The 22411-nt window shown below is 40.7% G+C and overlaps 1 protein-coding gene across 5 annotated transcripts in view; it reads left to right on the forward strand.

The window, feature by feature from the left end:
• Positions 1–22411, forward strand: part of LOC100747581 — a 118368-nt gene that overhangs the window by 45368 nt on the left and 50589 nt on the right. For all 5 annotated transcript variants that reach the window (XM_033323867.1, XM_033323868.1, XM_033323865.1 and 2 more), the window contains exon 7: positions 9727–9990. In XM_033323867.1, coding sequence (XP_033179758.1) covers positions 9727–9990 — 264 coding nt within the window. The remainder of the gene's footprint in view (positions 1–9726; positions 9991–22411) is intronic.

Raw genomic sequence — 22411 nt, forward strand, 5'->3', positions numbered from 1 at the left:
CACGAACTTTCCTCGTTTAAACTCTCTCCGGATTGAACAATATTCTAATTCCCCCTGCCTTTATCTTATCGTTATTATTCGCTATCTTTTACCATTATCCGCAACACACACATCCTGTCAGAAGCCAACGATAATTTAATCCATTCGTCTTTCCTTTTTATTTCTCCACTTTGTCGGATATTCCGACAGCTTTTAGAAGAACATCCGATAGACCCAACGAATTCAATTTTCGGTCTGCGAGAGATTAATTTAAAACATCGTTAACTCATTTCCACTTAGTATTTATAATTGCGATATATTTTGGGCTTCGTCGCAATCGTCTTTTGCAATCTGCAGCGCAACGAATCATCAACCTTTCACCGATCCAGTTCTCCGAGACTCCATGCAATAATTTCATTGAGATCCATGGCTATCGACTATCTAGCGAGAATCGTATCGAGATCACGTAGATCGCGCGATTTGTTTTCCATTGAGGATACAGGGAATCCGCGGACTGGTATGAAAGTCAATAACTGTCGGTCGATACCTGGCGCACGGCTACCGAGACGGCGAGCTGCCAGCGGTTTCAGCGTAACCGTAATCTCAGCGTGGATTCAACCGTGAATTATGGACTACTTTATGCCGGTTGCACGGACAAGAACGCCCCTGTCCTCGGTTCTTCCGAGCACACGCTACTCCGTCACATTCTAACACCTATCCTCCAACTTTCCCATGGATAGATGTGCTCGTTGCCGCGTTCTAGCGGTTTTTAGACTCGAACTCGACACGGAATTAAACGATGCAGGCTTAACGAGCAGCGTAGAGGATAGGAAATCGCGTGGAAAATTGTGGGACGGGTTCAAGACATTTTTGTGGGAAGTAGGTAAGCGTGTATCCTATCGATGGTAGATAATTGCTTGGACGAGAGCGAGTTGGAAGTTTCTTCGTTAAATGAAAATAAGTTAGTGGCGAGATTTCTTCGAGATTCGTTATAGATATTAGATTAGATAGTACGTTTCTTTTCGAAACGTTAAAATAAAAGTACGATATACATAGAGAACGAATAGTTTGGCCATGCTTCGTTTGGAGTTTCCATTCGCGGTATTCGTTAACCTTTTCCAGCATCGATAAAAAGAATTTCCATGCAAGAGTCGCTTCGAAAGTTCCAGCTCCTACAATAAAATTCCATCGATTAACGTAACGAGAAACAATGCATTTCCGGTCACGGTTATCGATCCCGAGGCCAATAAAATTTCCATACGAGTTTTCCCGCGCCCAACAGAAGCGTGTAACGTCAACTGGCGAGATTATCCGACGTGTTCCTACGCCGTTTGAAAAAAATTGCATACGAGAAGTCGCAGACCTACGATAAGATTCCATGCAGCGACGTAATCAATATATAATTCCGGTGGGTAGCTGTGCAATTACTGGAAGGCCATAAGAGCCGCCATAACAGGCGTCACAACGAAATTTCCACGCGAACCGATAAAACAAGCATTGCGTAACGTGCAAAAGGAAAACGGAATCGTGACTGTTGCCTTTACCACGACTGCCATCTGTCACGACAGCACGCACGGTTGTTCGCCAGATTAAGAGTCGGATTTTTCATCAATTCGCCAGATAAAACGATATCGTCGCGCGATACTTAACGCTGGTAGGACTTTTGCGCGCGTGCACGCCAGCACGAACGAACACGAAAAATGGAGACGATTGACGAGCCGAGGGGTACGCGGTTTGCCCGCGATAAACCGACGTATTCCACTAAATAGGTCGTGCCCACGGCTAAAAAGCTGCTGACACGCTGCACCGAATCTCCGTGAACAGCGAGATGCTTGTCCACGAGAAAGTTAACGATCGATGCATCGGAGATATACCCGATGCTTGCCTTGTACTAAGATTTTTCGGACTACAGTGAGATAAATTTTAATCCATTAAGGACCAAGCGAAATAATTCAAGTGGTTCTGAACGTGTTATGGGATAAATAAACGTGCACTACGGGACGCTCGAATCACGCTAATCGTGGCTAACTTTTTCGCGCGAAATTGTCGATAATTCGATTGTTTGATCCTCCACTGATTTTTGCTCTTATTTAGGGGTATATTTATGGCGTTGGTAAGTATGGCGTGGTTTCGTTTTTCGACGCGGTGACACGATTCTTTGTACCGAATGGACCGACGCGCAGAGATCGTACGTGGAAATTTTCACGTGCGATTTGCACGAGGCCACAGCGACTCGTCAGAATTTCAAGCGGTAGATTTTGAAACGGTAGTAACTGGAAATGATAAAGTAGCAATAAAAGAGCAATTGGTCGAGTGTCTCGCGGATACGGAGTGACGTTAAGTATCGTGCTTTGCATAACGCGACACTCGATATACTGTCGCGTACCATAAATCGAGTCTGGAGAAATGTCATGTAAATTGAACGAGCTGTCGGAATGTTCGTCATCGGTCAAGTATATCCATCACTTTTACTCGAAGAACATAAACGATCGCGATTAGCGATAGCACCAGAGCTTTACTGCCACTATGACCTACTTCACAGTCATCGCCGGAACAACATTATTATTTCACGTATATAGAGAGAATAATTTTCTCCGTGTGTATTTTAATCTTAAATATTGAGAATTTTTATATCGAAGATTTTAAGTATACGAAGTTAAACTAACGCAACAACTAGATTTAATATCGTTTGTCTCTTTCGGAATATTGTCAGTCTGCTACTTATTTTTAAACGATCAAAAAAATCCTACTTACATCTTTTCCTCATAATTTTCATATTTAAATACAAAATGCATCTTAACCAATATCGTCCATCCCACGAACAATTTTCCAATAGCAAGTAACACGTAAGCGCAATAAGAGGACGTGGGTTTTATTTCTTCTCGCAGACTCTGTTTTATAATTGAAAATACGGTACCACGAAATAATCATACGATTACATCCCTAATCGATCATCCGATACCGTTGCGAAACATCCTCGATACGTCATCGAACGCATCATTACGATAGCTTCTCTCTGCACGCTACATTTCCACCATCGCAGCATCTTCTTTGGTCGGTAGCCCGTTGTAGCGCAGAGGTTCGCTCACTCAAGATAGCAAAGGCATTCCGTAAATTCTGCGAAAACTGTTACTCTAACCTCAAATCTGACCAAGCTTCCGCACGTATCTCGCAGTTGGTACTGCTTATCCATCGCCACACGCTTAGTTAAACGTTTACGTAAGCCGAATGATTACGCGGTTCGAAGAAAAAAAACACCGAGGATGATTGCACGGATCCTTTAACAAGTTCCGACAACTTGTACAAACTAACGGTGTTGACCTGTTTCCAAGAATTAGTTTTTATTTTCTGTAGACAGTTACCAGAATCTCCTGCAAGAAGAGTCGACCAACAGGAAATTAAGAACGAATGTTTTATTAATTTCTCGTACGCAAAAATTGAACGCTTTTATGGAAAGGAAATACGATCCAGTTGTGTAAAATCTCGCAATAAACCAACAGCGATCCTAGCTTTCGGTTTTTACGAGAATCGCTAAAATATCGGTCGTTCGAGCTACGTTATCGATTCGCAAATAGAATCAACGGCGATTGATAATTTGCAAGATTAATGGTCCATTTGTCCCAAAGTTGCTTACAATCGAATCACCGATCTGATAACCACGGTTTCATATAAGAATTCTTGCCAGGACAAAAATCCATCCATCGGTAAAACTGAATCGCGATTGCAGGGTAGGAAATAAGTACTCGACTAACTCGATGTAAAGTCGGAACAAGGAACAGAGCATGTGGCGTATTGTTCTATGATGTATCGGCACGTGTTTGAAACTTTCTACTATAAAAGCAGCGTAACGCCGCGCGCCGTGCTGCTCCGAGATGGAGCGATCGGACGTCGTCTCGAAAATCTTTTTCGATGCGTAGCTCGATAGTTCAACAGATCGGAAACTCAACACCGTTACATTTTCTACGAAGTTAACGGACGTTGAACATAAGCCGCGTTTCCTCGTTGTTTTTTAACAGCTTCGATCACCGACCGACAACCACTCAATTTTACCGCTTCGAGAACTTTCGATTTCCGCTAGACGATCGATCTCGATAATAATTTTACCGATTTGTTTTAAGAATATTCGCCGACATATCGATCCGTTCTAACAGAATTGTTAAATGTTTACGATTTCTCCGTGGTCGATCCTGTTTTTCGCACAGCCCGCCGACTTCAATTTAGTGAAATGTGACTTCGTGCCTGAAGATTTAGATAACTTTTCTAATATGTATTTATTCCGTCACGCTTGATACTTTCGATAGCATTTTTATGGGGCGTGCTCCCTTGGACTTTCCACCGTTATCGTATTCTCTTTTTTCTTTTTTCGTAGCTATTTTGATATGAATATAGAACGCAGGAAGATTATTCCGCGAATACTTGGAAAAGAAATTGGTTCTCTGATTAGAAGATCAAAAATATACGACACAGATCGAGTTTGCACTAGCAGACTATCTTACGAATATTTCGCGCTGTGTATGTATCTGGGAAAGAAAATGTCTGTAGAACGATATCTAGCTAGTCAAGTCGAAGGCCAGTGAAGAATGTTTGTGACCATGGGAGAGTCGTGTGTACAGGAAAAAGTAAACTTCACGGGAATGTAAAGAGAGTCCAAGTATGCACAAGCTGCATAACGTAGTACTTTGTAGCGTAACTTTTAAGGATAAGTTATGTAAAACGTACTTTAAATGCATTTCTTTCGACTGAATTTTTTCATTTCTCTATAAATATCTAATTTATTCGAATGCTTGTAATATTTTAGAAGGAAAAGGTACGACTTTGGTTACAAATTAAGCTCGTAGACAAATTGAAAAAGAACGCAAGTGTCAGCGAATTGTACGCGTAGAAACGTAGATGTCGACTTCTACGGTAACAGCTAACAAACAGAAATTCAAGTTCTTCCTGTAAATATTTACACGTCTCTGAGAGTAAAGCAATATATGTTTTATTCTTCTATTGGAAGATAACGTTCATTTTTCAGAGAAATCATTCTTTATTATTTAAAGTCTTTATCTTTAAAAGTAGTCGGGGCGGTCACGTACGAAGTATCGTGTAGCATTTGAGGAAATCTATCAAATACCTTTATCGTTCGTAATCGCTTATCTCCGTGGTATCGTCCTAAATATATCCCTATTATTTGCTTACAAGAATCTCATAACACCGCGATACGCGATATGAAATGTTAAAAGTCTAACTGACCGTGACTCATGGCACCAATTATCTATCAAACCATTAGATTCGATTTAGATATTCGAATAAAGGTAAGGCAACGTCGTTTATTCCAACAAATCCGAATTAATCTAAACGAGCCATCTGAAATTTCTAAATTTCCAATAGACGCGTCTCGAATAAACTAAACTTCTATAATACGTCAATCTGTTGGAGATCGTATGAAGAGCCGCGCGTCTTCGATGATCTCGTTCGAAACCACTAGCTTTTCCACGGTTGATGGGTGTGTACTTTCCCGGCTATAGAAATCGAAGTTAACCGACACCGGCTAGAAAATCGAATCCAGCGATCGAAACAAATTAGTGGTCTTTTTCTCTTTTGGCTTTCACGCAATTTTCACTCGAAGAGACGAGGCAGGTGTGTCTCTCTGTGAACGCCTCGATTCGAATTTCCTCCCGTGGTCTTTCTCCGCAGTTCAATACCCGAACACCGTCTTAACCGCGAAACGCCAATTATGTTTTATCTAAACGTCGATCTTCAATATCAGATAAGACCGAGCCTCTTCCGCAGGCATTGTTCTCGCGCGGACGAGACCGAGTCGCCGGGAAAAACTCACCGACGAGCCGACGAGCCAGTCGAAAGCAACACGGTCCGCACCGCGGACAGATAAAGTGGAACAATCGCGCGTAATCGTACGCAATCTATGGGAGAAAGTGGGCTAATGCGAGCTGCGGATAGACTCGGGACCCGCAACGTCTTTGTTCTCTGCTGATTCCAGCTACTTCGCTTCGCAGGAGACAAAGATCGTATAGTCGCTGCAACAGATACAGTAGGTGTGAACGAAGTTCGATCGAACTGGTAGTAGTAGCAGCGTTATCTGTGCGCTTGAACTCTAAAATTTCATTGATTCGATGATTCTAATACCCGTTTGCTGATCTAACATTTTCTTTGCCGATCCGAGTTTAAAGCTGTGTGGGTATTCGACGACGCGACTTCAGTACGACTTTCTTGTTTTTAAAAGAGGAAGAAACTGAACTCTTGATTAATGCGAGCGAAAGCGACAAATTGTCGTCAGCGTGCGTATAGCCTAAATACGTTCGTAACGAGTACGTGGAACGAGTCGATACATTTCGTTCAAGATGACTCGTTCGATCAAAGTACTGAAAAGGATGGCTTAAAAGATACGACTTTGAAATACTTTGCTTATTGCGGGTTTCGTGATGTACACGTGTCAGGATAAATGAAGAAGCTGCGTCGATCGTTGCTGTTGAAGATTGCGTAAACTTTCAGTAAATATTCGCGTTAGATGGGAAAGTGGATAGCTTCGTCAGACTCGATGATGTTTTTTTATAGTTTTGGCTAGCACGAATTTGTGGCAGGTCGTTAAATTTTATAGTTATTAGCTTTGTTGCGAATATTTTGTTAGAAGAATTAGTACACGTGGATTTTCAATGGTGTCTGGCATTGGTTCGGACGAAATGGCGATGAGACGACTTTCCAAACTACTGTACGTTGCGTTGGCTGTTGGAAAAACGCGTATAATCGATTTGGCGGCGATACACGTGACAAGGAAAAGCACGAAATTTGCGATTCGCATCGCAATCAACCGACCGTTCTACCGGATTCTGTTCGTTGATGATTCATGCCGCGCGATTTTCCTTTTTCACAAAGGGGCAGATTAGATCGTTATCCTGGCGGATCTCTATATTTCTCTATTTTGCTGTGGTTGGAAATAAATCACTGTTCGGGTCATCGCGGCGCACAGCGAGCGCGGACACTCTACGCTTGGGTGCAAAGGTTAAGCACACGCGTACAAAAGAAAGCAGTTAAATGCCTTTATTGCTTCCGCGAAGCAAGTCAAGCATTTCGACGCAGTGCTCATTACGCTTCCACTGGTGGCTTGCGAGAGAACGTCTCTCGTTCCTCTGTGAAAATTTCCGTTCGTTCTCTCTACGCTGTATAACCAGCCCAATGTATTTGATTACACGTAACAAGAAACTAGATGCAACGACAGGGTAACGTGAAATTTCATTGCAACGGATTATCGTGATACGCGCTGCTCTGTCGAAGGTCGATAGAAAGCTTCCACGTAGATACATATGGCGCGTGTTATATAAAACATTTTTCAATTTTATTGGCGCTGCAACGAGACACGACGATTGTCGTGATTAATATTCTTTACCGTATTTTTTTACCGTATTAATATTCTTTACCGGATATTTACCGTAAAAATATATTTGGCAAAAAATTAGTATACAGTCTGAATAATCATTTCGAGCGCATAAGTATGAAATATCGAAATTTATTGACAGATGCGTATGTGTAAGACGGTGCAAACTAGTTGTTTTAATCGATCGACTCGCGAGGTGTGATCTCGCGCGTAAAACTCGAAACAGAGGGATCGTATTCCGTAAAATATCGCGTACGGGGTAACGGCATAATCGACGATGTAAAGCAGACACACGGCTAATTTGAAGAAAAACACCGGGTTAATTATGTGCAAAGGACGATTATTCACGGAATAAGAAAGTAGAGTGGAAGGCAAAAAGGAAACGAGGACCGTGCGCGGCTGCTCTTATCGCTAATTTAAATCCCGCCGTGGGCAGGAAAATCATAATCCTACTTTATACTTCCTTCGCAGTGGGAATATCATGGTCGAACGATGATCCGCGCGCAGGAAACTCGCCGCGTTGTATTTCTGCGGGCATCGTATCGCTTTCCTTCTCGTGCTGCACCGCCTATTCGGCGTGATTCGTTCCTTTTTTTCGCTGCGAGCCTCGAATTGATGAATTTCACCTGGTCAGGCGTTCGTAGAAAGGAGGAAACCGAAGACAGGACTGAAAAGCGAGAAAGTGTGGCTGTCTGCATTGGGCCGCGACGAGCTTCGTATCACTTCAGCTGCATATCGGAAGTGCTATATTTGTACTTACGCTTATTACGGTATAATTGACAGATGAAATACCTGTTTGAATTTGATGCTCGATTAAATTTAGACGAGAAAGTTGCGAATAGTCGCTGTCACTCAACACGTACTTAATCATTTTGCCAACAAAAACGTCAACAGCTGTTGTCGTGGAATGTAATGTTAAAGGAAATGGTCCGTTAAGTTTCATACTCGTAATCTTCAGATTAGACAAATTGTAAATGAGATAATTATAGCTTTAGGACGCAGAACTATATCTTGTCACGATTCTAACGACTTTAGGATAGTTGAAATTTTGGCGTTTACTAATCTATCTGCGGGCATTCGATATCGATACATTAGACTCGAATCGTAAAACGAATTCTAGTACTCAGCGTTGCTCTATATTTACCATCGTATGATCTACGAATCAGTTGGACACGTTAATATGGCTGATTTCGAGTTGTTCAGAATCGGACTGTGATCTAGTCCATAGCGTAATCCACGACAGGTCAATTAGATCTAAATTGTGAGATCTATCACGGACTATAGATCGCTCAATTAGCTGTAAATATTCTTCGGTTTCACGAATCTTGAGTTTTATGGTTCGAACTTGTGAAACCCAGCAAAGATCACCACAGAGCCGCGAGTCGTTGAGCCATCCTTGAATCACTCGAGCACCACCTAACCGCGAAGGACCTTGAGGTCGTGGAACTTGCTAGGGATTTCTTGAGATGGTGTAAGACGTGGATTCCAATGATACAAGGCGGATCTCATGATCCAGGGGTCAGGCAGCTGGAAGTGTCACGACCCCGATGTGATCCGTAGCGAGTGTCACGACTACAGGGTTTGCGCAGTGTCCGATGACTCTGTGGTGGTTCGTGGCTAGATCCACAACTTCTGGGTCAGATGACTTGAAATCTGACATCGATGGTGTCAACTAGCGATATCCACGTTTCCTACAGCTGGCTTTGACGTACTCTGTACGAGACCTTGAGGATCAAGCTATCAAGGTTTCATGACCTCAGGGTGGCTCGTGATACGTTCGGTGATTCTGGGTCGGCAAAATAATTATTCAAAGTCGTTAATTTCTTCTTCCTTTTTTTTGTCGGCGATTTATCTGACCGGAATTTTAATGTACTGCTTTAATAGTGTTATTATGCAGCACATGCTTGTAAATGCATGACTTAATCTACCAGTGGTCGGCGTGAAAGAAAACTTTCGGGAGATCGCCTCTGATAACGGTACTTGGTCGAAACGCAATTTAAAGCCCATAAATCGATCTTCGCGTGGGCTTCCGGGTACTTTCGAATATTCGTATACTTAATAACCATACATTTCGCTGTTCACTTAACACGCTTTCCAATCCTGAAGATGATACTAATTTCGATACTTAACATTAGCTGATTTATGTACTCGTTGGTGTTTGTCATTAGTAGCTTGAAATTTAACGTGGAACGATAGCATTTGAATCATATTACAGCCACTGACACCTTCTATGGTATTTTTACTGTATCATACACGAAACACTTGCATTCTATTCGTGCAAAATTTACCCCATCGTTTATAACAATCACGGTATTTCTGAACGATAAACTTCTACATTTGGTAACCGTAGGATGAATCCTTTATGATTACAGGTACTCCAACGAGACATAGAAGCGCATGGTCGAATCGTCAGTTCGGTCGTTAAATTAGGAGATAAAGTTGTCAGTCAGCAGCAAGCACAGCAAAAGGAGCAGGAACAAGATCAAGAGGAGCAACGGGAACAACGGGAACAACGAGAACCGCCACAAGCTTTACGAACAGCGAGATCTTTGGAACGCCGATGGCATTTGCTGTTTCTACGAGCTTTGGAATGGCAGTGTCACATCGAAACTCTTGTGTCTCGTATAAGCAGTAAGGTGAGTACATTCTTGTTTTTGCTAAATTTTATACTTTCGCGAATAATTGCTACAAAATAGACTAAGCGAATAACGAGTACTAAATTCATCTAAATCACAAATAAAGATTCACCGATGCCGACTATTAACCGCGCTACTTCTATTCAAATCAAATACAACGAACAGTACACCTGTTCGAGATTTATCACTCGGAATTATTGTACGAAACGGCAATTTGTTTTCCATACTCGCTGAAGTGAGCTAACTAACGTTACCAACATTCCTGATAAGTCCATTCACAATGGCAACTGATTAGAATTACAAAAACAGATGTCAGGGGAAACGGTCTCGTGAAACGATCTGCTAGAAGAGCAAGCTTCAAATTAGAAACTCTAGCACAAAAGGAGATAATTTGCATTAAGTGTAACTACACTCATTTACCTCCATGTTAAAGGAGAATTCTTAGCTTGGGAACTGAAAAAGAAATACATAGTTCGAACATGTTTGTATTAACCCTTAGTATACAAAAGTGGGATGATCGATGATTTTTCCAAGAGTTCTTTGCCAGATCACACTTTTCGTATAAATTTAACGTACTACCGTAGTTTCGTCACTTTCGTTAAATCGGACAAGGATATCATTGATAATGAAATTTTATCTGAGATACGGTTTCTAAAAAGTATTCTAATTATTTATTAATTAGCTTTTAATTAAGTCGGTGTATTAAATTTCGTACCATTTAGTAGTAATTTCACGCGACTGCAAGAACTTGATTCGAATTAATCGTCATTCAAGCGAATTTTATCACTGGCTCAATATCAGAACGTATCATCAAAGTTTCTCCAAAGATCAGTATGCTTCATGATCTTCGATCTTTTCACCGTATTTATCGAGGAATTTGCGTATTCACGGTGCACGCGATTGAGAACGTTTTAGTTAAACGTTATCCTGTTCGACTTTTGTGCGTGTGCCGGGTTAATGGAATGTTGCACGTTTTCATTACGCGCACGTTTACATGCGCTCTGGGTAACTTAATTATTGACAGGGATTTATGGGTTAAGAGGATGACGTCTTTGATGTGATTATTAAGCGTACGGTGCTTTTAGTTTATTAACTTCTTCTCTTTAATTTAGAGATTCGAAAACATAAAACTACAATTTTTTCAGCTGCCAACCGTATCTCCATTTTGAGTAAAAGTTATATATTAACAAAATTCTTCTTACAAGAAATTTAATGATATTGTGTTATAGTTAGGGTATATAATTATGCAACAAACCTGTCTTTTCAGAGGCAGGTTATCTTAGCAGTTTAATAAAACCACGCTATATAACCGGAAACTTTCAACAAGTGTACAGATGGAAGTGATTTTTGCACTGTTAACCGAATTATCGAGTTGCGAATTATCTCGACATTGACGTGATTCTTTTTCAGCTATAAAATTCTCACATTTCCGTAAACATTTTCTCTACCTCTATATTCATATTCTACAAACACAGACGTGTAAAAAGTAAGCAATAAAAGAAGACACGCTAATTGTACGGAACTATATTACTAGTTTCTCGTAGTGCTATCAAGGATTTCTCAGCCAGGAATTTCTCTACTTTTGTTATTAGCCTTTTAGTAGCAGCGTAAAACCCGTGCCACCCAGTGGAACGAGTGTCCACGTGAAAGAACAAATGAATGCACGCCGTTAAAAAGATTTCACGATGTTCGGTGTTGTCGGTTTGGCCATTAACTCGCAATCGCGTAGCGAATGCGTTCCTCTTCATGCCCGTTCATTCTCTCGAAACCACGTGAAAGTTCGTCCAGCCAGCGTTGACCGTAAAAATTTATTAATTCTACAGTACGATGCTAAGAATCGGATGCTTTTATTTCTCTACCGTCCGTTCCTCATATTTCCCCTCCCCCCCTTGGTTTTGTTTCTTTTCGTTTTAAACGTCGAACGATCTTCAATTTATACCAAAGGGGCTTGTTTCAATGGATACTTTGCGACTATTATCGCGAGTTTAGGTATCTCGGATGATCCTCGTTAAGCGAGTATTTCGCATTTATTTTTACGATTATCGAGTGTACGGTTGAAATCTTCGACGAGTTTCTTAGATCGCTTTGTATGTTAACGAGATGATTGGCTCTCGCGAAGGTTCCGTAATTTTAGTGCAACGAGGAAGTCTGCTTGCCTCTATGTAGGAGGCTTGTAAGTGAATATGATAATACCTCGAGTGTTCGCCGAACAGTCTTACTAGTGGGTGTTTGCGAATGAGATGAGATTTGTGCGGCTTGAAGCGTGTCTTGTTCAACGTGATTAACAGGCAGCGAGAAATTACAGTTGGTTTTTGCGTCTCCTATTATACAACAATTTTTCAGATTGCGCGCCAATGTATTTTCTATCGAATATTTTATTAATACTTGTATGTATGTGTAACGAATAATTCGCATTCTCTTAATACTTTCACGAATCATTAAGAAACGAGATCAAATTTTATTTTATGATACTAAATATGTAATTACACGATCGACGCTAGAATACCATTATTCTATAATTACGTCGTTTATAAGAAACGCCAGTTTATCTGAATCGCAGCACAGGACAGGCAAAGCGTATCATCGACCTGTATCGAGAATCGGGCCGATCGTACACAGCCTCGTAAGCAAGCAGGAAGCACGAGAACGTTGTGTCCCTGTTTTTACGGCCTCCACGAAACCTACATCCTCCGAGATAGAGCTAGTCCGCACTAAATTTATAATCGAATAAAAAGTGTCAGCTTAACCAGGGAAATCGTTAATTATTAGGACGAATTGCATCCGGGGAGAGCACATACGATAAATCGACCGATTGCGACTACGTTCTTACTCTCTGTTCCCGTCCTTTTCCTATTTTTCTCTGCCTTTTTTACTTTTTCTTTTTCGGGCAAATTTATCCGTGTCGAACAAACGCTCGAAGCAACCGGCCATTCATATCGGCCGAACGTGTTTGCACGGTAAAGCGATCCCGCGCATAAAGTTCGATTAACGCGAGCAATCAGCCTGGCGCGTGTATACAAAGGCCCGGTTTCACTCGCGCTCATAGACCGTGCTAGATGCAACGTGTGTCCGCCTAAAACTTTCACGCGTACCGACGCGGCAAGGCTTTCCGGTCTGTCCTGAATTTGGATTTTTCACGCCTTCCTCCGCGCTGATTCTGCTCGTTTCGCGCGGTGTCGCTTCGTTCGCTTTCAGAAAGAACAAGCACAGTGTAGGCTAACGCGGGGTTGCTCGATTAATTCGTCTTGTCAAGATCGAATTCGAAGATGACGGAGTTCAAACGATTCGAATAATATCGCTATGTTTTCATTAGCCGGAAACACTTCGAAAATGTGCTTCTCCTTTTGTATCTCGATGAAAAGCTCGTTGTCAGATCGTAGTAGCCAAGAGGGTCGCGGTAAGTGCCACTAAGTGCCTTCTTCGGTGAAGGAGACAAGAAAAACACGTTTGCCAGCATGTCGAAGGATCACACGCGTCAAGTTCCCGAAGAGAAACCGTGGCTGCGAGGAAGAAGGGGGTTGACCACGATTTTTTTTTCTATACGCGAAGCAGCACAACGTTATACGCTTGGTAAAAGGAAACCTCGCGTTGGATGATTTTTACTTTCGTCTGCCTTCGAGTGAAACGTGACATCAGCCTCCGTTTTCATTGATGAACACGAAGGCTACGTTGAATACTATGGCGTGTTGATAGTACGTTGCACGTAAGAGCGAAGCAACGTAATTTGCACGCGCCTCGGTGCCGCTCGAGTAGTCGATCCAAGTTTAATCGTTAGGTAATTGGCCATGCTCAAAGAGTTAATGGTTGATCCACTGCAAGGAATTAGCCAAGCTATCCAACGATTTGTTGATTCATTTTTAATCAGGAGATTTCTCCGAGCCTCCACGGTGGTTTTCTTTTTCTGTTTCATCGGGCCGAGGCGGCAGATTTCGTGGCTGACGGCGATCGCTTAGAAAATTACCTCATTTCGTGGGATGCTTAACGACTCGTGCGATGATACTCGCGGGGTGCGCATGAAAGTGGAATATTTAGCGGCAAGTTTCACTGTGGAGCACGAGATGCCACGGTGATATATATCCGCGTGGCGATTACCACGAAGCACGTGAAACTTGTACGTGCGAATTTACGGAAGAGTGTGAAATTCGATCGCAAACGAAAAATCGGATATTATAGTAAATGTCGTAGTAGGAACGAGTGACAGAGACTGTGATAGATCGGTCGAATTATGTTGGGAAGCAGATCGTGGTGCGGAAAATTGAGTTATTATTATCTGCAGAGTATTTTTCCCCTCATTCATTTCCAATTTTCATTATCCCATCGTTTCTCATGGATACTGTTGTCGTTGATGAATACTGTTAAAATAAGAAACACGATAGGAAACGAAATATTTCAAAAGATGGAAAGCCGTAATTTTCATTTGATTAACTGCTCGCACGGTAGACTCGCTCTTGTTTCAAGGAAACTCAACGACTAAAGTAATAAGTAATATTTAAGCCCGGTAAAAGCGGTAAAAGTGAAATGAAATACTTTGAATTGCGGAAAGATCGCATTTCCTGGAACATAAGTCTTCCCAGACAGCGTGCGCTGCTAGGGATCTTTTTAGAAATGGTATCGCCACGATTTCATCGCTGAACTTGGTGACTCACCGTTCGAAATATCGACTCAACGTTACGATATCATTGAAAAAACGCGAGTCTCGCCGATATGGCTAACATCACGTACTCGCCGATTCTTTGGAAACATTTATCCTTTTCGGAGTTGTTTCGTCTCTCGAGAAGAGCGGAGAGAAGCGATATAACTGGTCGAACTTGTCCCACGCGCCATAATCGCGTAAAATATTCCTATTAATCGATGTTGGCGCTCCAAGTGACCATAAATCGTCGTTTTCTCCGTAGGACAATTTTCACTTACGGAAATCGATGTCGAACTTGGTGTTAACACGTAGCGAACCATTCGTGTAGAGAATTAACGGAGTAAATGAAACATAAACAATCTTTCGAATGTAGGTCTCAATTTAGATCTTGTAAGAGATTTAAGATATTATATTTATTTTCGGTTCTAGTATAGACTGCGAAATATTCCGCTAGCATGACAGTTTTTAGGGGTTTTTGAGGTCTTCGAAGCCGAAAATGAGGTTCGTTTCATATGCAAATAAGGCGTGACAAATTTCGGTCAACCGTTAACGTATGACGTCTCCATGGACGTTGACGACACTTTTTTTTCTTAAATTTCGAACTCTTAAACTACTGTGCGGCTTACTTTGTACGCATTTGAATCGCGAGGATTGAGTCAAATTTGGGTCATTTTTTATGTTGCGGCCGGTTAGACCGCGATCACACAGTGAACGGTAGGCTGCAAAATTAGCATTTGGAGCATTAGCATTGGTTGTGTCATCGCTTGTTTTGCCGCTTACCGCTTATCGCTCTCTGTACGATCACGGTCTTGCGCGGATTTCTAAAGTTATGACCCTTGTCGGCCAAATGTTCGTAAGAACGAATTGTTAGAACTGTTCATTTCCGTGAAAGTGACCCTCTTTCTCGGCTTCAGCGACCCAAAATACACGCGGAAAGATACATTGAGAAGAAAAATACTGCCGGATACTATACTAAACATCTTCACGAATTAATTAATATTCCATCGTCTTTTGTTATTTTCTTGGTTCGCCATAACAATTCGCGGAAGTACAACTCGGTTCCGTGAAAGTGATAGAGCCACGTGCTCGCTATGAATGTAGCAATATCACGTGACACGCGGGGTCGAGTTCCGTTTCTCGTTTCTCGTTTTGCATACATTTTTGATTACTTGTCGCGTGACCAGGACTGATATTCCCAAGGAACCGGGCTAGGCCGCGATAACTCAGCCTCGACCGGTCGATTTGAATGAACGTGTTTTCGTGTTCCCGAATGATTTGCACGCCAGTTGATCAAGTAATTTACAGGACACCCATAAATCCTTACCTGCTTGCGTTTATTTAACGTTGATGTCAACCGCGTAACTCGTTCGCTCGGTCGAAGAGGAAAGCGTGCGAACAGACGGCAGGACATCTTCTCTTCGGTCGGATCTAGCGGCTCACTTGCGTGACATCGTCGAAAGTCTTCGATCCGTTGTCTCTTGATAATTATCTTACCGGATCGTATTCTAATTAATTAGCTATTTTTACTCTATCGCACTTTGAACGTTCGTTTTTTGGCAACGAGTTTTCGTACAAGTTTCGTAGATTTTAATAGCACAATTTACGAGTTTAGACGTAGTACGCACCGAGCAATAAAATTCATTCGACAGGAAATTCGATCCATGTTTCGATTTCGAGTGTATCTCGTGTCGGACTTTTCGTTCTTCCCAAGACGAATGGAAAGTCCATGCGAGGGTCGCATAATGGAGCATATCTACTCATGTGTGTCCGCATATATTTCACCTTTCCAAGGGAAATACGGGGATATTAAATTGCAGCGTTTAAGCATCGCGTGGTTACTTATTTGCAAGTCTAACGATCGCTACTATGGCCATTTCTGTATTATCGTTTATGCGCCATAATCGCCAACGGACATCGTTTCTATTTTTTTCCCCTTTCTTTCCTTTATACAAATGTTTGTGTACGCGAGGATATTCGAGTCCTGATTCTGCGAGAACTGTGTTGCGTATTTTATACCGCCTGTACGGATCTCGCAGTCCTGTTCCGTATTTTTGGATTAACTTTCTACCTCTTTCCCGCTTCTGTTTTTCTCTACGTTCTCGCATACACTCGGTAGAAAATGCACTCACGCACTCGAAATTGTTTACGACCACTTGCTAACCCGTAAACGTAGAGTAGTAAAGATAATTAAACGTTACTATACGTGGATTACAGCAAACTGTAACTTACTTGGAGAGACTATATTTTGCACCGTGTTTTTATCCGAAACCTGTTTTATTGGAGCGGATAATTATTTTTCTAATAACGCGCCTATCGTTAGATACGATTTCTTAAAATTACTTTTCATCTGTTTCGTGCTACTTAGTCGCACTTTTTGATAGGTAAAAGCACCAGCAAAGCTTTCTTTCTGCGAGTATCAAAAATTGGAAGTACCTTTTACAAAATCAATTCAATTGACGCTACTTTTGTTAATATACATACACATACGTCTATTTTTATTACATCGATTTAGTCATAAAATAATTATCTCAGGTCGATACTTTGAGCATTAAAAAATTAACCAGTTTGTTTTTTACTAAAACATTCGATTCTATAGTTCCAATGTGAAACTATCGAAATCCTTAAAATATCTAGTAAGCATATCATTCATTGTCAGTCGTCAACGTTTACGACTCTTCGAAGGGACATTTTTATTACGAAGCTAACGTCTTCACGTAAAGCTCGAGAATTTCGTAGAAAAGGAAAGGGACAGGTAGACGTTTCGTTATATCTTTGGCGTACAACAATTTCTCACCAGTCGTCGATGAATTAAAATACCGAAAGTTGGCCTCGTCTTATATCGTAATGGGCATACCTGGCGCAAATGTTTATACGTCAGGTAGTAACGCAGGTGTAACCTGCGAATTTTTCTCAATGACCGCACTGTGCATTATGAGACTTCCTAGGGTGAACGATCGTTTTTCAACGGTTTGGTTCACGTCTGATTCCGTAGGTAATCGTGACGGGTAAAGAGAAGAAGTATTCTAACATGTTCGATTAATGACAGCTCGAGTTTGCCCGTGTCTAACGACATCGTTTCGCGTGTCTCGTTCTCTTACGTTTATAGCGGCTATAAATAAGCGGCACAGTCGAATCAACCGGCTAGAAGAACATCTTTGTCGATGAAAAAGTCGTATTTCTCGGGTTAATGCCATTTAACTCGAAGTAAATGGAACAAAAATCGAAAGGATTACGGGGCAATTACATTTTTGAACAGAATCCATAGTTTTAATTAAAATCGACCAATGGAAAGTGAAATTTCTGTCGATCACAACTTTTAGAAAGTCGTATATTGTTCTTTGTTTCTTACTTATTAGATTACTCCAATATCTCGCTTCAGAAATTTCTCTTTAAAACTCTGTTTCTCTCTACGACTATTTCATATTTTACCTATAGACGATAAAAATCCAAATATTCTTACGAACGAATATGGATAGATAAATTGACGTTCGTTTGCGTCCGTTTCGTAATCATCGAGAATTTTTTACTTCCATCTGCCTGTTGAGAAAACACCGTGCCGCGAATACAAGGAAGAACAGTTTCTAAAAAGAACGCAGCCATTTTTCTCGGTGGAGGTTTCGCTGATGTGCAAAGTGCCCAAGCGAGTTACCGTTTATCTCTGTTGGTTGATCTTTTGACACGCATGGTGCCGTGTCCCTTTCTCGGGGAAACGCTGGCTTGAAAAGGCGAAAGTGGTGGTTCTAAATAGCGACGAACAAGGTGTAGTTCATGGCCGGACCGTACCGTGGCCATTCGACGCAAATTTATTCAAGCAATGACGCGTCGCACGCTGCGAGACGAAACTTTGCGAAACGCTCGTGTCTCGGTTCTCTTAATGTTTCCCTCGGAAACGTTCATAAACTCAAACTTAAACGAAACGTTCAATGATAGATGTTGGATATTAGGCTTGATGTAGGATATTAATCGTCATCGGACACAGAGTAGATTTCGCGTAGAATATAACGTTGCTGGAAAAGAAGAAAAAGGCTATCGGTCCCTACCAACCGGAAGTATTGATTAATCAAGTCATCCACGAGAGTTGACCATAAAAGGATAGTAGAATAACTGTATACTTTCTAACGTAAAATTTATTGTCTTATTCATATTCATCTTCTTTGTATATATACCAACGCATATACCTTTCTACTAAAAAGCGTATTATATTTCAACAGTTTGTAATGTCTCCTAAAATCTTTTATTCTATCTATTCTGTCCTTAACTTTGGGACATTTGAAGACCTGTCTATTCGACAAGTTTCCTTCGACACTTATATCTGAATTATACTTAGGTATACAAACACCCAATTATTCCTAATAATATTTTCCATTCTTTTGAAGGTTAACGACATGGAACTTTCCATTCTTAAACCTTTGTAATTTCCTATAATCTTTACTGTAGGTAGAGAACGAAGCGGTCAGACGCGCAATATTTTGCAATTCGTTTCCCTAAGATTCGTCGAGTGTCGCTTGAAATAGACAACACTAGGCCGCGGATGTTTATGCAAATCCATATTTTTAACAAGCAAAAACTTGTTGTACCCATTAAATATTTCAGCGAGTACCATACTTTGAATATTTGATGTACTTTTACACATCGTGTACGTCCTGCGTATTTTTTCATAAACATCCGTAGTTTCGCTGTTATCGATTCCAAGGATATTGTTTAGAAACATGAAATTCTGCAGATAATTATTAAGAATGGGATATACCTGAGACTTATGAGTGTACCCTACTCCTAGACAGTATACACTGTACTCCTAATAAGCCAGAGGGACCATCGCTTTTATTACAGAGAAACGTCACTAAGACACGTTTCAATTCCTCTAAGCATCTCGCTTTTCCTGCGTTATCCCTCAGTTAATACACGTGGAACCGGAGAGGGGGGATGTTCATTACATCCAAGTTACGGTCAGGTATCCCAGTCTCGAAACGCCTTCGGGTAGCTCGTATCAACAGGTCGCCCGGGTAACGATCGTTGATCGACTCGACATTCCTGTCAGTCTTCTACGAAGCACGCTACAGCGAAGATGGCCCTCCGTCCATCGCAGGTAATTAGTTTGGATATTAGTTAGATATTCAGTCAAGTTCGATACGCGGATCAAAGACCCTGTGACATTTGGCGCCCGTCACCCGGCGCAAAACCGTGACTAGCCAGTCGAAATAAGAGCGAATGATTTACTTTTCCTCGTGCTCAACACCTTTGAATCGGCCGTTCTGGCCCGTTGATCCTGCTGAACTTTATTACGTATTTACGGGCGCAGCTAGCTAGTCGATTGCGAACGATTCTGAGAAACACGAAGGCGAAAGAATTGCGTAAGTGCGTGGATTATTAACGAGTCGATTTTTACTTGTTTACTTTGGATCTGGTAAGATTTGCTTGCCAAGTGTCAGTGATAAATTTCTGATATTTCTTGGAATGTATGGGGAATTCTTTGGCGAATCATCGAAGAGTCTCGAAGTAAATCTAAAAGGTTGCAGAGGATTGATCGAGCGACTAAGAAATTCGATTTTAATTGTATACCCCGGATCTCAAGGATATCGTATTGCGTTAGGTAAAGATTTTGTGAAATTTCGTACAGTGTGTGTTCCTGTTTCGAATAGTTGAAGTGAAAGCAACGTAGCGTTTTCAAGGCTTTGAAGTCGAAAAGATTCTGCTGCAATCGCAGATTTCTTCTCCGCGTTTAGCAAATTAACTATAAGTGTATATATTTTTCCTTGGTAACACTAAATTTCTAATTATAAGATTTCTTATACGGTGTACATTCCTTTCGTAAATAGTTAGAATAGAAGTGAAAGTAACGAAGAGTTTTGAAGGATTCTCAAAGATTCTAGAAATTGCAAATTGCTTAAATGTCTGATCACATTCTTTTTCCTGCCGTTCAGCTGACTAAATTCTCAACATTTCATGGTAAATATTTGTTTATTTTTTTTAAATCACGCGCTACTCTCGCAAGTTGTGTTTGGAAAGAAAGTAAGGATAATATAAAGACTCAAAAGGGGTCACTGTGATTCAAGCATATAACTGTCGGTTGCCCAAAAATCAGACAAGCTCTGGCGGTCGTTGATTAACGGTTGTGGCTTTTCTCGGCCTTTGTTACGGAAGAATTGTACGAGTAAGAAGATGCGTGCATTCTCGGCTTTCTCTTCTGCCCAGGACAGCTTTTTCGTTTATTTTTTCATTGCGGTTTCTAGTAAGTTCCAAGTAACGCGGAGCGAGTTCCTAGCCGACAGTTGTGAATCTGCTTCTCTAACCGTTTTTTGTTTTCCTCGATTACCAGTACCCGTGGAAAACTTCCCTAGTTATCCGCTTTCCTCTTAGTACCGATATTTTACTGTATTAGGTTATTTTTCAATTGAAAGAATCGGAAATACAAAACCCGATAATTTTATTACAAATCTAATTCGATCTGCGCCTGTTCGATCTTGCGGTGAGTTTCTTTATCGCAGAATTTTTCGTGCAGTGGGAATAATATTTAAGAAGTTATTTATTAAATCGATATTCCTGCTATACTTATTTTATATGTAGTTAAAACATTGTAAAAATCATTGTTTATTGTCAAAGATGTGCTATTCGTTATCGTTTAGTTCAATTAAAACTATCGCTAGATAGTTTGTTTTCTAAACTATCAGAGGCTCCTGCGCCAGAACGAAAAAGAACCGAGAAAAATTCCGATTATTTTGTATATTTATTCTTGTCGGAGATTAGATTTGCTAGCAGCTTATCTGTTGAGAGAAATGGAATCTAACAAGTTTTTATCATTAAAAATATGTATATGTAATTAATAGCCAGCGTTTGAAACTTAATTAACCGTGCATGTACGTTAAAAATTTCATTGTTGCTACATTTGCTAAATTTTACTTACAAGTGACTAATTGTAAATTGAAATTTGGATATTTCGATAACATAATTTCCTTTCATTAACGTTAGAAATGCTTTCGACTGTTTAATGTCATTTTGCGTTTGGTATTAAGTTCGTTTGTTGAAAAGAATTCCTTTATCTAGACCGTAGAAAGTTAATAAATTAGATGAAAATTGCGTGGTCTTTTGTGAGCATCGCTCTGCTTAGAAACGATCTAACTAAGATGTAACGATTATTATCAGGATGTTTCACTGACACGCCTTTCACCCGGCTTTGACCAACAATTAAATCAATCCATTAAGAAGATCAAGTCGTAAAACGCGATTATTTACTCGTTGGCGAAACGTCTTGCTACAGCATTCACGTAAAAGTACCATTGGTCTAAAATCTTTCAAACATTCTATTTCTTTAATATTTCTTCGATAAAAAGAGTCTTGAAATTTTACATACTATTATAGGCGATGATGTCACGATTATTCGAGATTATTAAAGAATAAAGTTCCACTGAATTGGACGTATTTCGAATCGTATATCGAAGACATAACAGATCTTATCGGGCACTTGCATTTATTTCTTTCTCTTATCAATCGTATACCGGAGATTATCTACTTACCACGTTTCCCGATATTTATACTACTAACTTACATTAGAAGACACTTTATCCTTCCATATGTAATGTACACTGAACCACAAGAAAAAACTCGCGATATTCTTGCAATTTCTTTATATTCCAATAAATTCCGTTTCATCGTTAATAAGAAATAAATTACAACTTTCACGTTGGAGATGATAAGAGTGGGCAAAGAAGAATGGTCCTTTAAACCCTCGATGGATAATTAACGCTAAGTAAGCCATGGCACACGCGAAATTGGAAATCAAGTTGAAACGCC

The sequence above is a fragment of the Bombus impatiens genome, unplaced genomic scaffold (assembly GCF_000188095.3).
Source record: "Bombus impatiens unplaced genomic scaffold, BIMP_2.2 scf_1275, whole genome shotgun sequence".
NCBI classification, from domain to species: domain Eukaryota; kingdom Metazoa; phylum Arthropoda; class Insecta; order Hymenoptera; family Apidae; genus Bombus; species Bombus impatiens.